Source organism: Esox lucius, chromosome 8, assembly GCF_011004845.1.
Source record: "Esox lucius isolate fEsoLuc1 chromosome 8, fEsoLuc1.pri, whole genome shotgun sequence".
NCBI classification, from domain to species: domain Eukaryota; kingdom Metazoa; phylum Chordata; class Actinopteri; order Esociformes; family Esocidae; genus Esox; species Esox lucius.
This window is the reverse complement of record NC_047576.1, coordinates 28,819,815-28,835,590: the sequence shown is the minus strand read 5'-3', so window position 1 is coordinate 28,835,590 and position 15,776 is coordinate 28,819,815. Positions and strand designations below refer to the sequence as shown.

General features: G+C 41.6%; 1 protein-coding gene across 4 annotated transcripts in view; it reads left to right on the top strand.

Annotated features, from left to right (window-relative positions):
- Window positions 1–15,776, top strand: part of cachd1 (cache domain containing 1) — a 79,137-nt gene that overhangs the window by 22,743 nt on the left and 40,618 nt on the right. For all 4 annotated transcript variants that reach the window (XM_029121729.2, XM_029121727.2, XM_029121728.2 and 1 more), the window contains exon 2: window positions 15,676–15,738. In XM_029121729.2, the coding sequence (XP_028977562.1) occupies window positions 15,676–15,738 (63 nt within the window). The remainder of the gene's footprint in view (window positions 1–15,675; window positions 15,739–15,776) is intronic.

The window sequence follows — 15,776 nt, the reverse complement described above, 5'->3', positions numbered from 1 at the left end:
GTGGTGATACCCCACCTCATCCACACACACACACACACCTACCTATCCAATAGAGGTTCCTGTCTATTTTGGGTTGGTAATTCCATGTTGAATGCCTTAGTTATGTCAGGATTAGTGCTCTAAAGATTTTATTTGCTTCTGTGTCTTAACTGAACTGACTGAAATAGTATGAGTCATAATCCCCATAAGACCTTGCGGCACAAGTGGAAAACCGTCTCTTTCAGGTCTTACTCCATTCATTTCTCCCATAGGGAATTTATAGGTGCACTTATGCACTACAAATAAGGTCTGTTTTTGTGTAAGCTTACACCACCTGGACATTTTTATCAAGTATGTTGACTCATCAATAATGGCTAAATATAAGCAAATCCTTTTTGTGGATGTAATTGAGGACAATATGTTTACAAACATTTACACGGTTGTCAAAAGCCTTGTGGGTGTAACCCTAAATGGAACACAGGCCTTATTTGAAGTGATTGTTAAATTCCTTATGGAATAAATGAATGGTGTAATGTGAAAAGAACCACTATCACATTTTGCTGCTAGGCTTTGTGGGGATTATGACGCATCAACTTTTTCAGTTTATTGATTGGTCCAAATGCAGTCAACAGGGTTAAAACCAGGATTTGGCAAACGATCTTACTTTCCTTCATTCAGACTTCATTGTTAGAGTTTGTAAGAAAGGATTAGGTGAGTTAATTTGTCAGAACAATGGTGCTTCAAGCTGGCTTTCTAACCTGTGCCAAAACTAACAGCTGTAACACCTCTACACTCTCTCCTGGCTCCCAGCTTCCCCCTTTTCTCTCTCAGAAGGGAAAAAAGCAAACATGAATTTATTTTTTAAAGATATTTATTTTTTCTGTGAAAAATATTGTCTCAATTCTGAGTGTCTCAAAGGTGTGCAAGAGCTCTGTGGTTTGTTATTGCTGCTGTGCTAATTCTTTGATAGAGCGGTTTGGTTATTATTGCTGCTGTGCTAGGTTTCTGATGGAGCTGTTTGGTTTGGTTATTGTTGCTGTTGTGCCAGTTATATAATGGCACTATGTGTTTTAAGGATGTCATGAATTTTACCATTGCAAAAATGTGTAAATTACCATTAAAGGAGAATTTCCTACTATTTAGGGAACATATGAAAACTTATTAACGAGTAAACAAACACAAGAAGTTTGGCATTCAATGGGACTGATTTCCTTAGTGCTTTATTCTTTGACCAAATAATTTATTCTGTAAAATAGCAATCTAACTACCTTAAAGTGCATTGCTAGGTTAATTAAATTAATCTATTGTTTTTAGTTTAGTCATTTAAAAACACTCGTGAGTGCAGGTGATGTCATAAAGATAGTGGATATAAAGTCTACACACCCCTGTGAAAATGCCAGGTTTTTGTGATGTAAAAGAATGAGACAAAGAAATCATTTCAGAAGTTTTTCCAATTTAATGTGAACAGTTCAATTGAAAAACAAACTGAAATCTTCAAGGGGGGAGAATGAAAAATAAAAACCTTACAATAACCTGGTTGCATAAGTGTGCACCCTCTTATAACTGGGGATGTAGCTGTGTTCAGAATTAACCAATCACATTCAAACTAATGTTAACTAGAAGTCATTACACCTACACCTACCTTCATTTAAAGAGACTCTGATAATCACAAATAAAGTTCAGCTGTTCTCATAGTTGAGAGATATCAGTCAGGCGAAGGGTAAAAAAAAATTCCCAGCATTAGATATACCATGGAACACAATGAAGACAGTCATCAAGTGGAGAAAATATGGCACAACAGAAACATTACCAAGAACTGGACGTCCCTCCAAAATTGATGAAAACACGAGGAGAAAACTGGTCAGGGAGGCTTCCAAGAGGCCTACAGCAACATTAAGGGAACTGTGCTACATGTGATAAAACTCCCGTATTCTTCATATGAATGGGCTATGGGGAAGAGGGGCAAGACGGAAGCCTTTTCTTACAAAGAAAAACATCCAAGCCCGGCTGAAGTTTGCAAAAACACACATCAAGTCTCCCAAAAGCACGTGGGAAAATGTGTTATGGTCTGATGAAACCAAGGTTGAACTTTTTGGCCATATTTCCAAAAGGTATGTTTGGTGCAAAAACAACACTACACATCACCCAAAGAACACCATACCCACAGTGAAGCATGGTGGTGGCAGCATAATGCTTTGGGGCTGTTTTTCTTCAGATGGAACCGGGGCCTTAGTCAGGGTGGAGGGAATTATGAACAGTTCCAAATACCAGGCAGTTTTGGCACAAAACCTTCAGGCGTCCATTATAAAGCTGAAGAGGAAGTTTACATTTCAGCATGACAACGACCCAAAGCACACATCTAAATCCACAAAAACATTTCAGTTTGCTTTTCCTTTGATTTGTTCACGTTATAGGTCACATTAAAGGTCGAAAAAATTCTGACTTGATTTATCTTTGTCTCGTTCTTTTACATCACAAGAACCTGGCATTTTAACAGGGGTGTGTAGACATTTTATATCCACTGTATATTGTTCAATCAGTTTTCTTAGTCGCACCACCTGGGGGAAAAATGAGACTCCTATGTGGTGTCGAAGTTTAGGCCACTGACAAAGGTTTCTGTCATCTGAGAAGTTTTTCTATTGAGGAAAGAAAGGGAATGGCTGATGCCTCTATCCTCCTGTGTTCTAGAATGTAGGATGTGAGGCATGACGCTTGTTCCTTCCATAGGAATCGATACTGATAGTTTTATCCTTCTCGGACCATCCCTGCTGACTGACTGGTGGACTGGCATGGTGACTAGAGTCCTTTTGTACTCTTGCTTGGTTAAATTATTTCTCTCCCCTCTGCATTAACATGGCGCGGTGGATTTGTATTCTGTATGCAAGTTCGGGGCTCTCAGCTCATGAACCTTCTTTCAAGCACTACCGTGTGTGTGGGTGTGTGTGGGTGTGTGTGTGTGTGTGTGTGTGCTCGCACTGCCAGTCTAGTCCGGGGCTACATGAGTAAGACGTGTAGTTGGAATGGGGAGTGAGCATCTTCTGAGGATGTCTAAGGTCTTCAAGCGCTGTGTGAGGGAAAGAGTTGTGCACGCGTTTCCTTTATTTGCCTAGACTGGGCTGATGTTTTCCTTCCTTACTCACCACAGTCCTTTTCCTTTCCCCTGAGCACCCTTACTAGCCAACACAAACCATACAGGGAGTTAATCATGTCTTGACGTTAAAGTACTGGGCTAGGTAAAGTGACAATGGGGCATGTAGCTAGGCTACCAGAGGCCAAAATGTGCTGTCTCTGAATAAGAATTGTCTTACCGGGTAAGTCACATTTGATTGTGTTTTCTCCGTTTCACCAAAACGGTAAATCTCCTGTTTTGAGGACATGCTGAAAACACATTTAATGAAGCAAAATGTATAGGCCTACTCTTCAAGTGATAGTTTGACCTAAAATCATGTAATCAAGTGAGTCTGTGAGACCATGGTGTTATATTTCACAATAAGGCTTTATTTCTGTCCCTGTCCCTGGAGTTAGCAACGTAATCTTTGTCCAAGTTTATAAATTGAAACCCGATCCAGCAAAAGCTGCATTGCAAGCATAAACCAACTCAAAAGCATTTCAAGATAAGACGGGTGCCGTCGTTTACCTTAAAGAACCTGTCAATGTTGTTTTCCCAGAGAAAATGTTTTCATTTTTACAGTGCAATTATTTTCACTGCACTAATAATTGTGTTTACCGGTCTTGCCCCAACGGGAATATAGCATTTACTTTCTTGTATTCTCAGATATTACTAAAAAGACATGTTACACACATGGCAGTTAACTACAGTGGGGAGAACAAGTATTTGATACACTGCCGATTTTTCAGGTTTCCCTACTTACAAAGCATGTAGAGGTCTGTAATTTCTATCATAGGTACACTTCAACTGTGAGAGACGGAATCTAAAACAAAAATCCAGAAAATCACATTGTACGATTTTTAAATAATTAGCATTTTATTGCATGACATAAGTATTTGATCACCTACCAACCCGTAAGAATTCCAACTCTCAAAGACCTGTTAGTTTTTTTTGTTCTCCACTCATTACCTGTATTAACTGCACCTGTTTGAACTTGTTACCTGTATAAAAGACACCTGTCCACGCACTCAATCAAACAGACTCCAGCCTCTCCACAATGGCCAAGACCAGAGAGTTGTGTAAGGACTTTAGGGATAAAACTGTAGACCTGCACAAGGCTGGGATGGGCTACAGGACAATAGGCAAGCAGCTTGGTGAGAAGGCAACAACTGTTGGCGCAATTATTAGGAAGTGGAAGAAGTTCAAGATGACGGTCAATCTCCCTCAGTCTGGGGCTCCATGCAAGATCTCACCTCATGGGGCATCAATGATCAGGAGAAAGGTGAGGGATCAGCCCAGAACTACACGGCAGGACCTGGTCAATGACCTGAAGAGAGCTGGGACCGCAGTCTCAAAGAACCATTAGTAACACACTACGCCGTCATGGATTAAAATCCTGCAGCGCACGCAAGGTCCCCCTGCTGAAGCCAGCGCATGTCCAGGCCCATCTGAAGTTTGCCAATGACCATCTGGATGATCCGGAGGAGGAATGGGAGAAGGTCATGTGGTCTGATGAGACAAAAATAGAGGTTTTTGGTCTAAACTCCACTCGCTGTGTTTGGAGGAAGAAGGATGAGTACAACCCCAAGAACACCATCCCAACCGTGAAGCATGGAGGTGGAAACATCATTCTTTGGGGATGCTTTACTGCAAAGGGGACAGGACGACTGCACCTTATTAAGGGGAGGATGGATGGGGCCATGTATCGCGGGATCTTGGCCAACAACCTCCTTCCCTCAGTTAGCGCATTGAAGATGGGTCGTGGCTGGGTCTTCCAGCATGACAACGACCCGAAACACATCCAGGGCAACTACGGAGTGTCTCCGTAAGAAGCATCTCAAGGTCCTGGAGTGGCCTAGCCAGTCTCCAGACCTGAACCCAATAGAAAATCTTTGGAGGGAGCTGAAAGTCTGTATTACCCAGCGACAGCCCCGAAACCTGAAGGATCTGGAGAAAGTCTGTATGGAGGAGTGGGACAAAATCCCTGCTGCAGTGTGTGCAAACCTGGTCAAGAACTACAGGAAACGTATGATATCTGTAATTGCAAACAAAGGTTTCTGTACCAAATATTAAGTTCTGCTTTTCTGATGTATCAAATACTTGTCATGCAATAAAATGCAAATTAATTACTTAAACCATACAATGTGATTTTCTGTATTTTTGTTTTAGATTCCGTCACTCACAGTTGAAGAGTACCTATGATAAAAATTCTACATGCTTTTTAACTGGGAAAACCTGCAAAATCGGCAGTGTATCAAATACTTGTTCTCCCAACTGTAGCTAGTTGGCTAATTTGGAATCCAATGAAGAAATATCCCACCCCAAGGGGGGAATATAGTATTTTACGTGAATTCCTCTTTCCCCCACTCTATTTCTTTAATTTCCTTTTTGTGTGGATTGTAAAAACATGTTTACTGCATCTCTACAAAAGATTGTCTCCTGGTTTCATTTCATGAATGTGGCCGAGTCTAATGATGCCAACGCCAGAAGTAAATGGTGAAATGACACCATTAGCCTTCAGACAACCCCAGTTAAGGGGAATTTTACCCAAAAATGATTTTAGGTCCCTTTTTAAAGGTGCTGTGCAATACAAAATCCTGGGTAACCACCATATCTACAGCATAGGAAAATGTGCACTGTCTTTTGTGTGCAATCTGTAGACACCTTAGTTATAGTTCTTTGAATTTCAGTGACTAGGACAAAATAATTCAACACTCATAAAAAGTACCAAGCGGACTATGCTTTCCTTGATTGTTAGCAATCTCCATGGTCTTTGCCGCTCAATTTTATCAGCTTATTGGCAGGGCTTAAGTATTTGACTTTGATCTTGCATTGGAACTGTTTCACCTCAGTTCCACTTTATTGACATGCTGTAATTCCCATCGACCGGGCGTGAACCTGGCATGGGCCTCCTATGTGTGAAAGCCTGAGAAGTTGGATGAGTTCAGTTGTTATACTTGCCGTGGAAAAGTTTAACACTATCAACTGATGCTGCAGGTCTATATTGTAGGTCCGGTACTGTTCAATCCCTTATCCTGACACCTCTTTAATGAGCATGGTAGGCAGTCTGTAGTAAAAGACACTTCAGTAGAGGAGGACCCCAGTCATTGAAGCCTCTGTCCTCCAAACTGTAACCTCACCCCTGTATCATGTTCTCCTTGACTGCACTGCCTCTCATTCCAGAACACAATTTTGTCCAAAAACATGGACCTAATGTAGGCTAGTTTTTATTTGCATCTCTTTATATAAATCAGTAGGGTTTATAATCTGATGGTATAGTATCTAGATTACGAGGACTATCTCTGACTTTTGCATTTGTACTGACCTCTGAGGATGTCTAATGGGGCAGAGAGGATGGCAGGCCGGGTAGTCACCTTTCAACCACCACACGTGTGTGATTTAGCAGGGACCTGGACTGTTGTCATAAACATTGAACTCAGGCTGAGCCTGGGGCTGAGCTAGACCGGGATGTGCTGGGCTGTTCATCAGATCCAGGTGTGCGCTGCTTGATTGTGAATGCTCTTTAGATTCAATCCAAACTCCAGGAGAAAACAGCTGACTTGATCACTTCTCAGTTTTACACTTACCATTTAGGCCTGTTGCCGATTTGTAGATGTTTCTTTTTACAGTCATATTAGCAAGGTGTGCCCTTAGATTGACTCCAGCAACCTTTTCGTTACTATTCAGAGCATATATCTCCTAGCCTACTCAGCTGTTGTGGAAGAATGGGCTTTGCTCTTATTGTGCTGTGCAAAGAGAGATCCTGCTGTCTTGTGGAGCGCAATGGATTATGGTAATTGTAGTTCATTACCAAATGTTCTGCTCTAAATTGCATGAAATATGTAACTACAACTCCCTAAAGCCTGGTGTCCCAGTTCGTTCGTCTCTAGAGAAACCTGAAATGGAATCCAACAGGGCTGCAAATTATGAGCAAAAATCGCATTACGATTTGTTGTTAGACATTGTGATTTGATTTGCGATATGATGAACAATAATTAACATGTCCTTTTGCTGTGGTTTAGAGTAGGGATCAACCGATATATTTTTTTTTCAGGGCTGATTCCGATACTGATTATTAGTGATCAAGTAGGGGTGACTGGTATTTGGGGCTGATTTGTATTTCTGGCATAAATTACATTTTTACTGACACAACATTATATTTTGAAGAACAAAGTTCATGGACTTCCTAGCAGTGTTTCTTGTGAACAAAAATGTAATATAAATTAAATCAGGTACATTTCCTTTTACAATCTTTGTCAGGTTTCTTTCCTTTAAAAATGTATGAATGAAGTAAAATGCTTCTGTAACTAACTTTTCTGTGGTGTAGCCATCTGCAATAAAAGGGAGTATCAAAAGAGAAAATTAAAAACTAAAATATGGTTAAATTATTACAGCACAAAAGCATTGGAAATAATTTGTGTGTAAGCTGGTTCCAATTCTATGAACGTAATGTATTAACATCATAACAGGGAACCAAAAAAACATTACTGGCGGAGTATTTCTGCTATTGCGTCATGCTTAGTGTGACCAGCCTTGGGATAAGTGACGTGCAATAATACATTTTACGCCAAGTTTTTTTTGCTAGTCAGCAGACCAAATTAACGGTAAACAAATAAACTTGTTAAAGTTACACTAGCTATCGCATTCAAATAACGTTAGCTAATGAATTCACGATTCAATTCAATAGGTGCTTTATTGGCATGAATGGATGGTGGCCACTGTTGCCAAGGCGAACATGCTTAAGTAGCAACAGTGATAGAGTACATAAATACAATGAACCTATAAAAGCACAATGCAAATTCAGTATACCAAATAATATTGACAGTTTTACAGAGAATAAACAACGTAAGATGGTGTAGCACTCTCGTTCATGTATTTTGCTAGGTAGCCAGAAAAGTGCAAATGATAGGCAACAGAATTTCCTCACAACGGAGGTGAAATCTTTAACGTTAGCAAAGTTGACGTTACTTTTACCAAACCTAGCTACCATCATGTTAAAACTTAAACAAATAGAGGCGAGTATTATGTTATATATTATCCAATTGCATTCGCACTGACAAATATCACTGCAAAAATTGACTCAAACATTAGCTGTCTTTTACTGCAACAAAGAGCATTAGGAAGGGACACTGGCCTATCACATGTGGCTGATTTATTATTGTTTGCCTTATTAAACCGGGGTTCGGAAAAATCGCTGTCTGTTTTTCAGCTAGTAGGCTACACCAAAACATTAGTTCAAGCATTTTTGGTGGAGTAACGTTAATCCACAAATATTAAACTGGGTATTGTCATCATAGAATATCATATTGAGGGTGAAACTTTGTTGCACAATCAGTTTAGACGTCAGCGTTCTTACCTCTGGTCTTCACCAGGCACTTCTCTGCGTTCTACTTTCCCTCGGCTCTCTCACAAATATTACATACAGTGTTGATAGTGTATTAACTTGTGATGTGTAACCAATTCTGCCGGCGGGACAATGAGCAATACAAGCAGAAACATTTCTGAGAGATGCGGCTGCCACAGAAGCGCATTTAAAACTAAGTATTTTATAGGCAGCTATTTCAGACCAATGAACGATTCCGATTATCGGACAGGTTGATAATCGGTTCACTTGTAGTGAAGGGGCACGTCTTTGGCTAAATAATGTGATTGGCTCTTATTTCTTCACCACTCTGTGAGCTCCTCTCACATGGTGTTACGCTTACAAAAGAAGGGATTATTGACAAGAACGGCAGAAGTAGGGATGTGTGGACAGTACCTCAGCTCCTCTACAATTGAGTAAAATATTCAGTCATGTATTGTTGGAAGTATTTTGTGTGAACGTGTAATCCGAACAAATACAGACTATACATTTTTGGAATTTACGAATTAAGTAAAAAATGAGTAGGCTATAGCTTGAAATGCAGATTAAGATAATTTTGTTAGGACATTCTCTTTAGTGTTTAGTCTATGGGCTATTTTTCCACTTTATGTGCCTTAGGCCTATATATCTAATAAGATAGCATATAGGCTATTCTAATAGTTTTTCAGCCTTTCTTTTTTACTCGTAAATATTTGAATTATTTTTCATTACTGTACTTCACGTCAGTTGCGAATGTATTCGACCTGTTTTTTCATGAGGGATGATCCGCTTTTGTGAATGTTTATAGCCTGTAGGCAACGTTTTTTCTAAAGCATAAAGAATATCGTTAGGCCATTTTCTTTTGTGTTCTTTTCCACGTTTGTTATAGACTTATTAATAAAAAAATACCTGTTGATCAATTCATTATTTACTGGTATGACTGTGCATATTTAGAGTTAAATTACGTCTTAAGAAATAATTGAAAGCTCAACAACATTTTGCTTCTAGTCCTTGTTCAGGACTAGTCTAGCCTACATCAGTTACCACCCATCCCTGTTGTCCCCTTCTACAGCAGTTGTGTAAACTGGTTGTGGTGTGTAGGTCCTCCACCCAACGCTCCGGACTGCATGGTAGCAGACAGTAGTTGAAGGCACTTTAGGGCGGAGGGGTATTCTTTAGGAGCTCTGTGTGTAGGGCGGGAAGGGAAGAGAAGGGAAGAAGCAGGGGCTTTCTGATCCCCCCAGAGAGATGGATGAGTACAGGGAATGTCAGACAGAGATGTGAGCTCTCTCTCTCTCTTATTTCTGTCTTTTTCCATTCTCCTCTCCACTTGTCGCCTTATTGCTAGCTGTGTTGCTTTTCTTTGAAGCTCTGAGTTTTTTGTGCTGGTGCGGAGGCAATGTTCACCTTGCAATTTGTAGCACCTTCAGATGAGAGGTTCAGACGCTTGCATGCCTCTGCTTTCATTCTCACACCAGCCACTGCAGCAAAGCAGTCTGACGACTCTACAAATCTGAAATCGCAATGTGCTATTTTTGGACAGGATCAGGGAATAATTCTGTATGTTTGTTTTTGGATTGACACATTAGACCGCCTTTCAGGATGCCCACGCTATTTTGATGTGATCTTTAACTATAGAAATAACTGTTCCTTTGGGACCGCATTTCACATCTGTCTCTCATAAAATGTTAGTGAATTTCTCAATTCCTAAAGACCTACATATCATTTGCCTCATTAGGGGGAAAAAAGCATATTTTGAAAGAACTTGTGGATTTTGTTAGGGTAATAATTGAAAGTCCCTTTTCAGTTAAAATGCTGTTGGCTGTAGACGGAGCATTAAGGGTTGCTGGAGGGAAAGGAGTGTTAACAGAAAATAGAGCACCAGCTGTTGATTGAGGGTGAGGACAGCGAGCAGAAGATGGACGTTTTAAAACAAACCCCACCATCCTCTGCTGTTGTCACAGTTGACCCTGTTTTTTTCTCACTTTCTCTCCCCACTCTCTTACTTTCTCCACCCCCACTTACACGCTGTTCCTCTATCATCTCTTTCTCACATGTGGAAGGCATTAAATCCTGTCTACCAGAGCAGAGAGTGCGGCAACAGCAGCAAGTGGCCTAGAAGCCTCTGACATGTCTGGGATCCGTGTAGGGGATCTGCTCTGCGCTGGGTGACCCAGCCTCTCTAGAGCCCCCGCCGCTGTTTGCACAAAAGAGTTTTTGTTATTGCAGAACTGTACACTCCTGACAGGCCTCTCTCCCGCGACGGGGTAGCGAAGGGGAGACCGGTGGTTGGGAGGCCCCTCCAGAGTTGACCAAAGTAGAGCAGTACTACAGGGCAGGCTAGTCTAGGCTGCTACATGGGTGTGATCTTTACGTAGCTGGATTTTAGTTATGAATGTATTTTTAGGAAACATTTAGGTTTTTCTTTGGGTGCCTATTGTTATTTAATCCATTCTCTGGTCTAGGAGTTGGAACATTAAAACATTTTAATTGCTATTCCTGACCTGAATACCTGTTTCATATTATTTCTCTTAATGTTTAAATCAGTTATTCTAAAACAACCATTCCTGCTTATTGTAAAAAATTTTTTTTAAAAACATCCTACCACCAAAATTCTTTGTCACTAGTAGTTTTTTGTGGGGGAACAATGCGTTAGGAGCTATTTAATTAGCTGTAGCGGCAACGCAGGAGAAGATGAGTAGCTGCAGGCAAGGGGGAAGTGTCTGTCTGGGGGATGATCAAGCCTAACTGATGTGTTGAGGTGTTGTAGCGTGTCCTCATTTAAACTCTTTGATTTGGCTGTCTTTTGAAATTCAGTCTTCCATTGTTTAGCCAGATGTCTCAAACTTACTACATGAGGGCTCTAGCATTAGTCTTGTGCCCCTTTGACAGCTCTGTGATTGGACGACACCTACGACACCAAGCTACACGCACCAGATAACATGGAATGGTAGGCTTATTTTTATAGTTTCAATAGAAATCCGATAAAATGTGTGTTTAAAATGTTTTGAAAATCTGCGATTCTTTGCATTGTGGGCGGTGGGATGGCATGGGGTTTTATGGGCTTTCATTGTTTAGGTCATGTTTCTAGAGGTTACCTTAGTAACGAATTGGATTAATTACTCTACCAGACTTATACTCAGTATTTGCTGTCGTTAACTGTTCTGAAGAACCTAAATGGTGTTTTAGGTTTTATTTCCCAATAAACAGCCCCTTGATCCGTCTCATCTAATATGTTTCAGTCAGAGCACCATGACAACGGAAGGCATAGTTTCATCAATACAAAAACATGTGGAAGTATTTGCAAGTGGAACAAATTTTTCTGTATTTTTCTTTTCATCGCTCTACCGCAGTATTATTATTCTTGTTTTTTCTCTATCCAAATTGATTTCCAGTGTTCCCTAACCTTCTGAACTTCTGATCCCCTAATGTATGGTGAAAGTAGGAAGCTGGGGGGGATGTGATGTGGCGGTAGCAAGTGTAGAGAACCTGAAAACGATTCTAATCCGAGACACTGCTCGAGGGGTTCACTCCGAGCCCCGGCCCTGTGTTGGGCAATTATTTATTTAAGGATGTTTTGCAGAGACACGTGTTCCAGATGAAACAATTACAACCTGTCACAAAGCAAGTGAGCAGGCGTGCGTGTAAAGGTTGCCAGCATCCAGCATGGCCGACACTTCCTTGTTGTCTCCCTACAGTGCAATGGCACGCATCCAAGAGCTATAACATGTCACAGAATTCCGTTCACTCCATTGACTGTGGTGCGCAGTAGGCTATACCCAGTTCGTCCAAGATGGATTAGTCCGAGAAATATTCATGGTGATTAACTGGTTGTTAACCTGTTTTCTATTTCAATTTCTCTTAATAAAACAGTCATCCTGATAAATGATTTTGCCTTGGTTAGAGAAACTGTCTTTTTCGGTTCAGAATAATGACGATCACAGAAAAACTAAAATGCATGTTGTTGGCAAGACAAGTGTTTAGATAAACCCCAACAGTTCCTAAAGAAAAGGCTACGCTTGCTGCATAGGAACCATTCTTTCAGAAAGTATTCTGACCCCTTTCCACATTTTATTTACTTAAATTTTGATTAAATATGTACTTTTTATCATTCTAAATGCAAAATGCTGAAATTGACTAAGCGAAAACACCTTTTTAGAAATGTTTGTGACTGAACATGAAAAACTGAAATCTGGTGCTTATGTATTCAGACCCTTCATTCAGTAGCCTACTTTGTAGAAGGTACTTTGGCATAGATTGCAATATTGAGTCTTCTTGAGACTACCTGCTCTACTACACTTGGATTTGGGCAGTTTCTCCCATTCTTCCTTGTAGATGCAAAAGCAGCTGGAGTCCCTCCAGCAGCATTGCTGAGGGCCATGGCTATGATTCTGTAAGGTAATGAATGTAGGTCTACACTGGAGAGATGGAAGTTGCAGGCCCACAGGCACGCGTGTGCTTCTGTTTCTCACCACAGCAAAGGCCTGCAGTGTTGCTCAGCCTGTTCTGGCATTGGGTCGCCTACTGCATGAGCACTTGATTGTGACCCACCACTTACGGGAGCATGCTTCGTGGTGCCTAAACGAACAGCTATTATACATGAAAACAGTTTTTTTATGCTTTTGAGAAATACAGATGTAAAATGGCATGTTTTTTTGGTCTGAAAAGTGGTGCTGTTCGGTGCAGCTTTCATGCTCACAGATGCAGTATACGGGCACTTGGTGCACCGCACCATAGCAGTGCCTCCATCATCCCTTCAGGGTGCCAGGCAGACCCGTGGAAGGAAAGGAAAACAAAAAGAATGGCAAGACCCGGCAAGGCAAAGCCTGGTCCACTGATCAGTCAGCCCTGAAGAGAGGATTAAATCCAGTGGATGTCTGACTGCCTTCCTCAGCAGGCCCTTCCAGAATGTCTCTAGCTGCAGGCTCCAGAGGTCTTTGAACATGGCTGAATTACTAATGGGTTTATTCCCTCTACCCAACCCCAACCTCCCCTGGTCAAACCCTTCTAATCAAAACGCTTTGCCGCCCGTGTCCGTTCCTCATGCCCAGCCTGGGTGATTTAAGTGGAATCTCATCCTTTCTGGCTGTGCTGTGTACATCAGTGGTTTTTAACTGGATGATCCTTTTAAGACGCTGCTCTATTAAGATTAGATTTACTTGAAATGGAAAAGGAGCTCTAAGCTGGTTTTCTGCATCCGAAAGAACAGCTAGAGCCACTAAGGAAAGACTTAACTTGGACAAATGAGGCGTGTATCGGCTTGGTCTTTATAGTGTATACAAATAATGGGTGTCAAGTCAATAACTTAGTCCCATCAAGTTTTCTATGCCCAAACTGGCTATTAAGGCCTGCATTCTCATGGCTAACCCTCCAGTGGTAGGGTCCGAAGAGTGGCCTATAGTATGTCTCCCCATGGAAGCTTTGAGTCAGGGAGCCCTAGCCGCCTAGCCAGGGAGAGCTGTATTAGGTTACAGAAGGATGCATTCCTCCCTACCCAGGGCATAGCTGTGAAAACCACTGGGCCGCATTTAATAACAAACAGCCTGCAATTGGGAAGACCGGGTTGCGCTACAGTGCTAAGCTTATGCTAGTTAGCTAGCTGTGAGGGTTTTGTTTGTGTTCTGTGTCTTTTATTGTAAATTTGAACACCCACAGCTCTTTTTGTTTGGGCTAGTCATTTTGTTTGGGCGAGTAATAATCTGTTTGCCGTATCTGGGCTGGGTTAGTTTTTCACATAACCATGGGATGCAGTGTTTGGTCTTGGTATCTCTTTGTGCTTGTTTCTCATGTTTAGTCTAATGCATATATGCCTGTGTTGACCTGACCCTACCTGTATCAGAACTGTAGAGCAGAAAACGGCCTCCGACTCTTTGCTCCACGATCCCTTGGACAAACGGCTTTCCATGTTTTCCTTGTGTGTATATTTAGGAACCTTGTTCGTGAGTGATTGTGTGAGGTCCCATGAATCACTGCTGTTTTGACAGCCACCTCTATTGTAGGTGTGTAAGAACTTTGGTTTAGATCAAGGCATACCGGGTAACTTGTGCCCCTCCACTGGAGTGTGTGTGTGTGTGTGTGTGTGTGTGTGTGTGTGTGTGTGTGTGTGTGTGTGTGTGTGTGTGTGTGTGTGTGTGTGTGTGTGTGTGTGTGTGTGTGTGTGTGTGTGTGTGTGTGTGTGTGTGTGTGTGTGTGTGTGTGTGTGTGTGTGTGTGTGTGTGTGTGTGTGTGTGTGTGTGTGTGTGTGTGTGTGTGTGTGTGTGTGTGTGTGTGTGTGTGTGTGTGTGTGTGTGTGTGTGTGTGTGTGTGTGTGTGTGTGTGTGTGTGTGTGTGTGTGTGTGTGTGTGTGTGTGTGTGTGTGTGTGTGTGTGTGTGTGTGTGTGTGTGTGTGTGTGTGTGTGTGTGTGTGTGTGTGTGTGTGTGTGTGTGTGTGTGTGTGTGTGTGTGTGTGTGTGTGTGTGTGTGTGTGTGTGTGTGTGTGTGTGTGTGTGTCGTAATGAGGCAGTGGAGAAGCTTACAGTGAAACACCTGACACTAAGTCAACATCTTATTTAACAGTGTTTTTAGTGGCCTCCCTGTTTGTTTGTACCATCCAGTGACTGTGTGTGTGCGCAATGTGTATACTGCGCATAAAACCAGCTACTTAAAAGTTGTAGTAGCAGGTGTGTGTTTTTCTGTTTGAGTGTGCCTATCCTACCAACCATACCAGTGCGGGTTTAAAGATAAAACTCAAGGATTGTTTGTGCTGAGTTGTTTGTAGCAGTCTATACGATAATGCTTTGCCATGTTTGTGGTTTTATACATTTGGCATCTTCAAAATCTTCAATAGGCAACAGCAGGCAGGTTGGATTTCTGAAGACATAAGTTTTATTACTGTAATTGACTTCAATTAGAAGGGATAGCGTAATTCCAGGAAATGGTCCATTAACAGTGAAATAACTCCAGCAAGGGCCTTGTGCTTAGGAGCGGACCAGGGAGGTATTCATTTGGCCAAATGTTTTTCTACAGTTAAAGGTAATGCAATCTCCTAAGAAGCATTAAAGGCTTTAGCAAGTAACACAAAGACATTGCTGGTTATTTAAGTGTAATGGAGAGAGGCATCCACCTCACAGCGCATTAAAACTGAATAAATCCCTCCGTATTTGCATTGGAATGATGGAAATTCGGGCCTGGTGTTATTTCGCTTTTAAATGAAGCAGCGCAGTAAGTCTTCCTGTGGAATACTAACCACGTTTTTGTCTCTCTGCAGAGAATCTTCAACTCGTTTGTGTACACAGAGAAGTCATCAAACGGAGAGGCAGAGGTGCAGCAGGTGAGTCACTCTGGGTGCTCCCGCCATCGTGAGCTTGT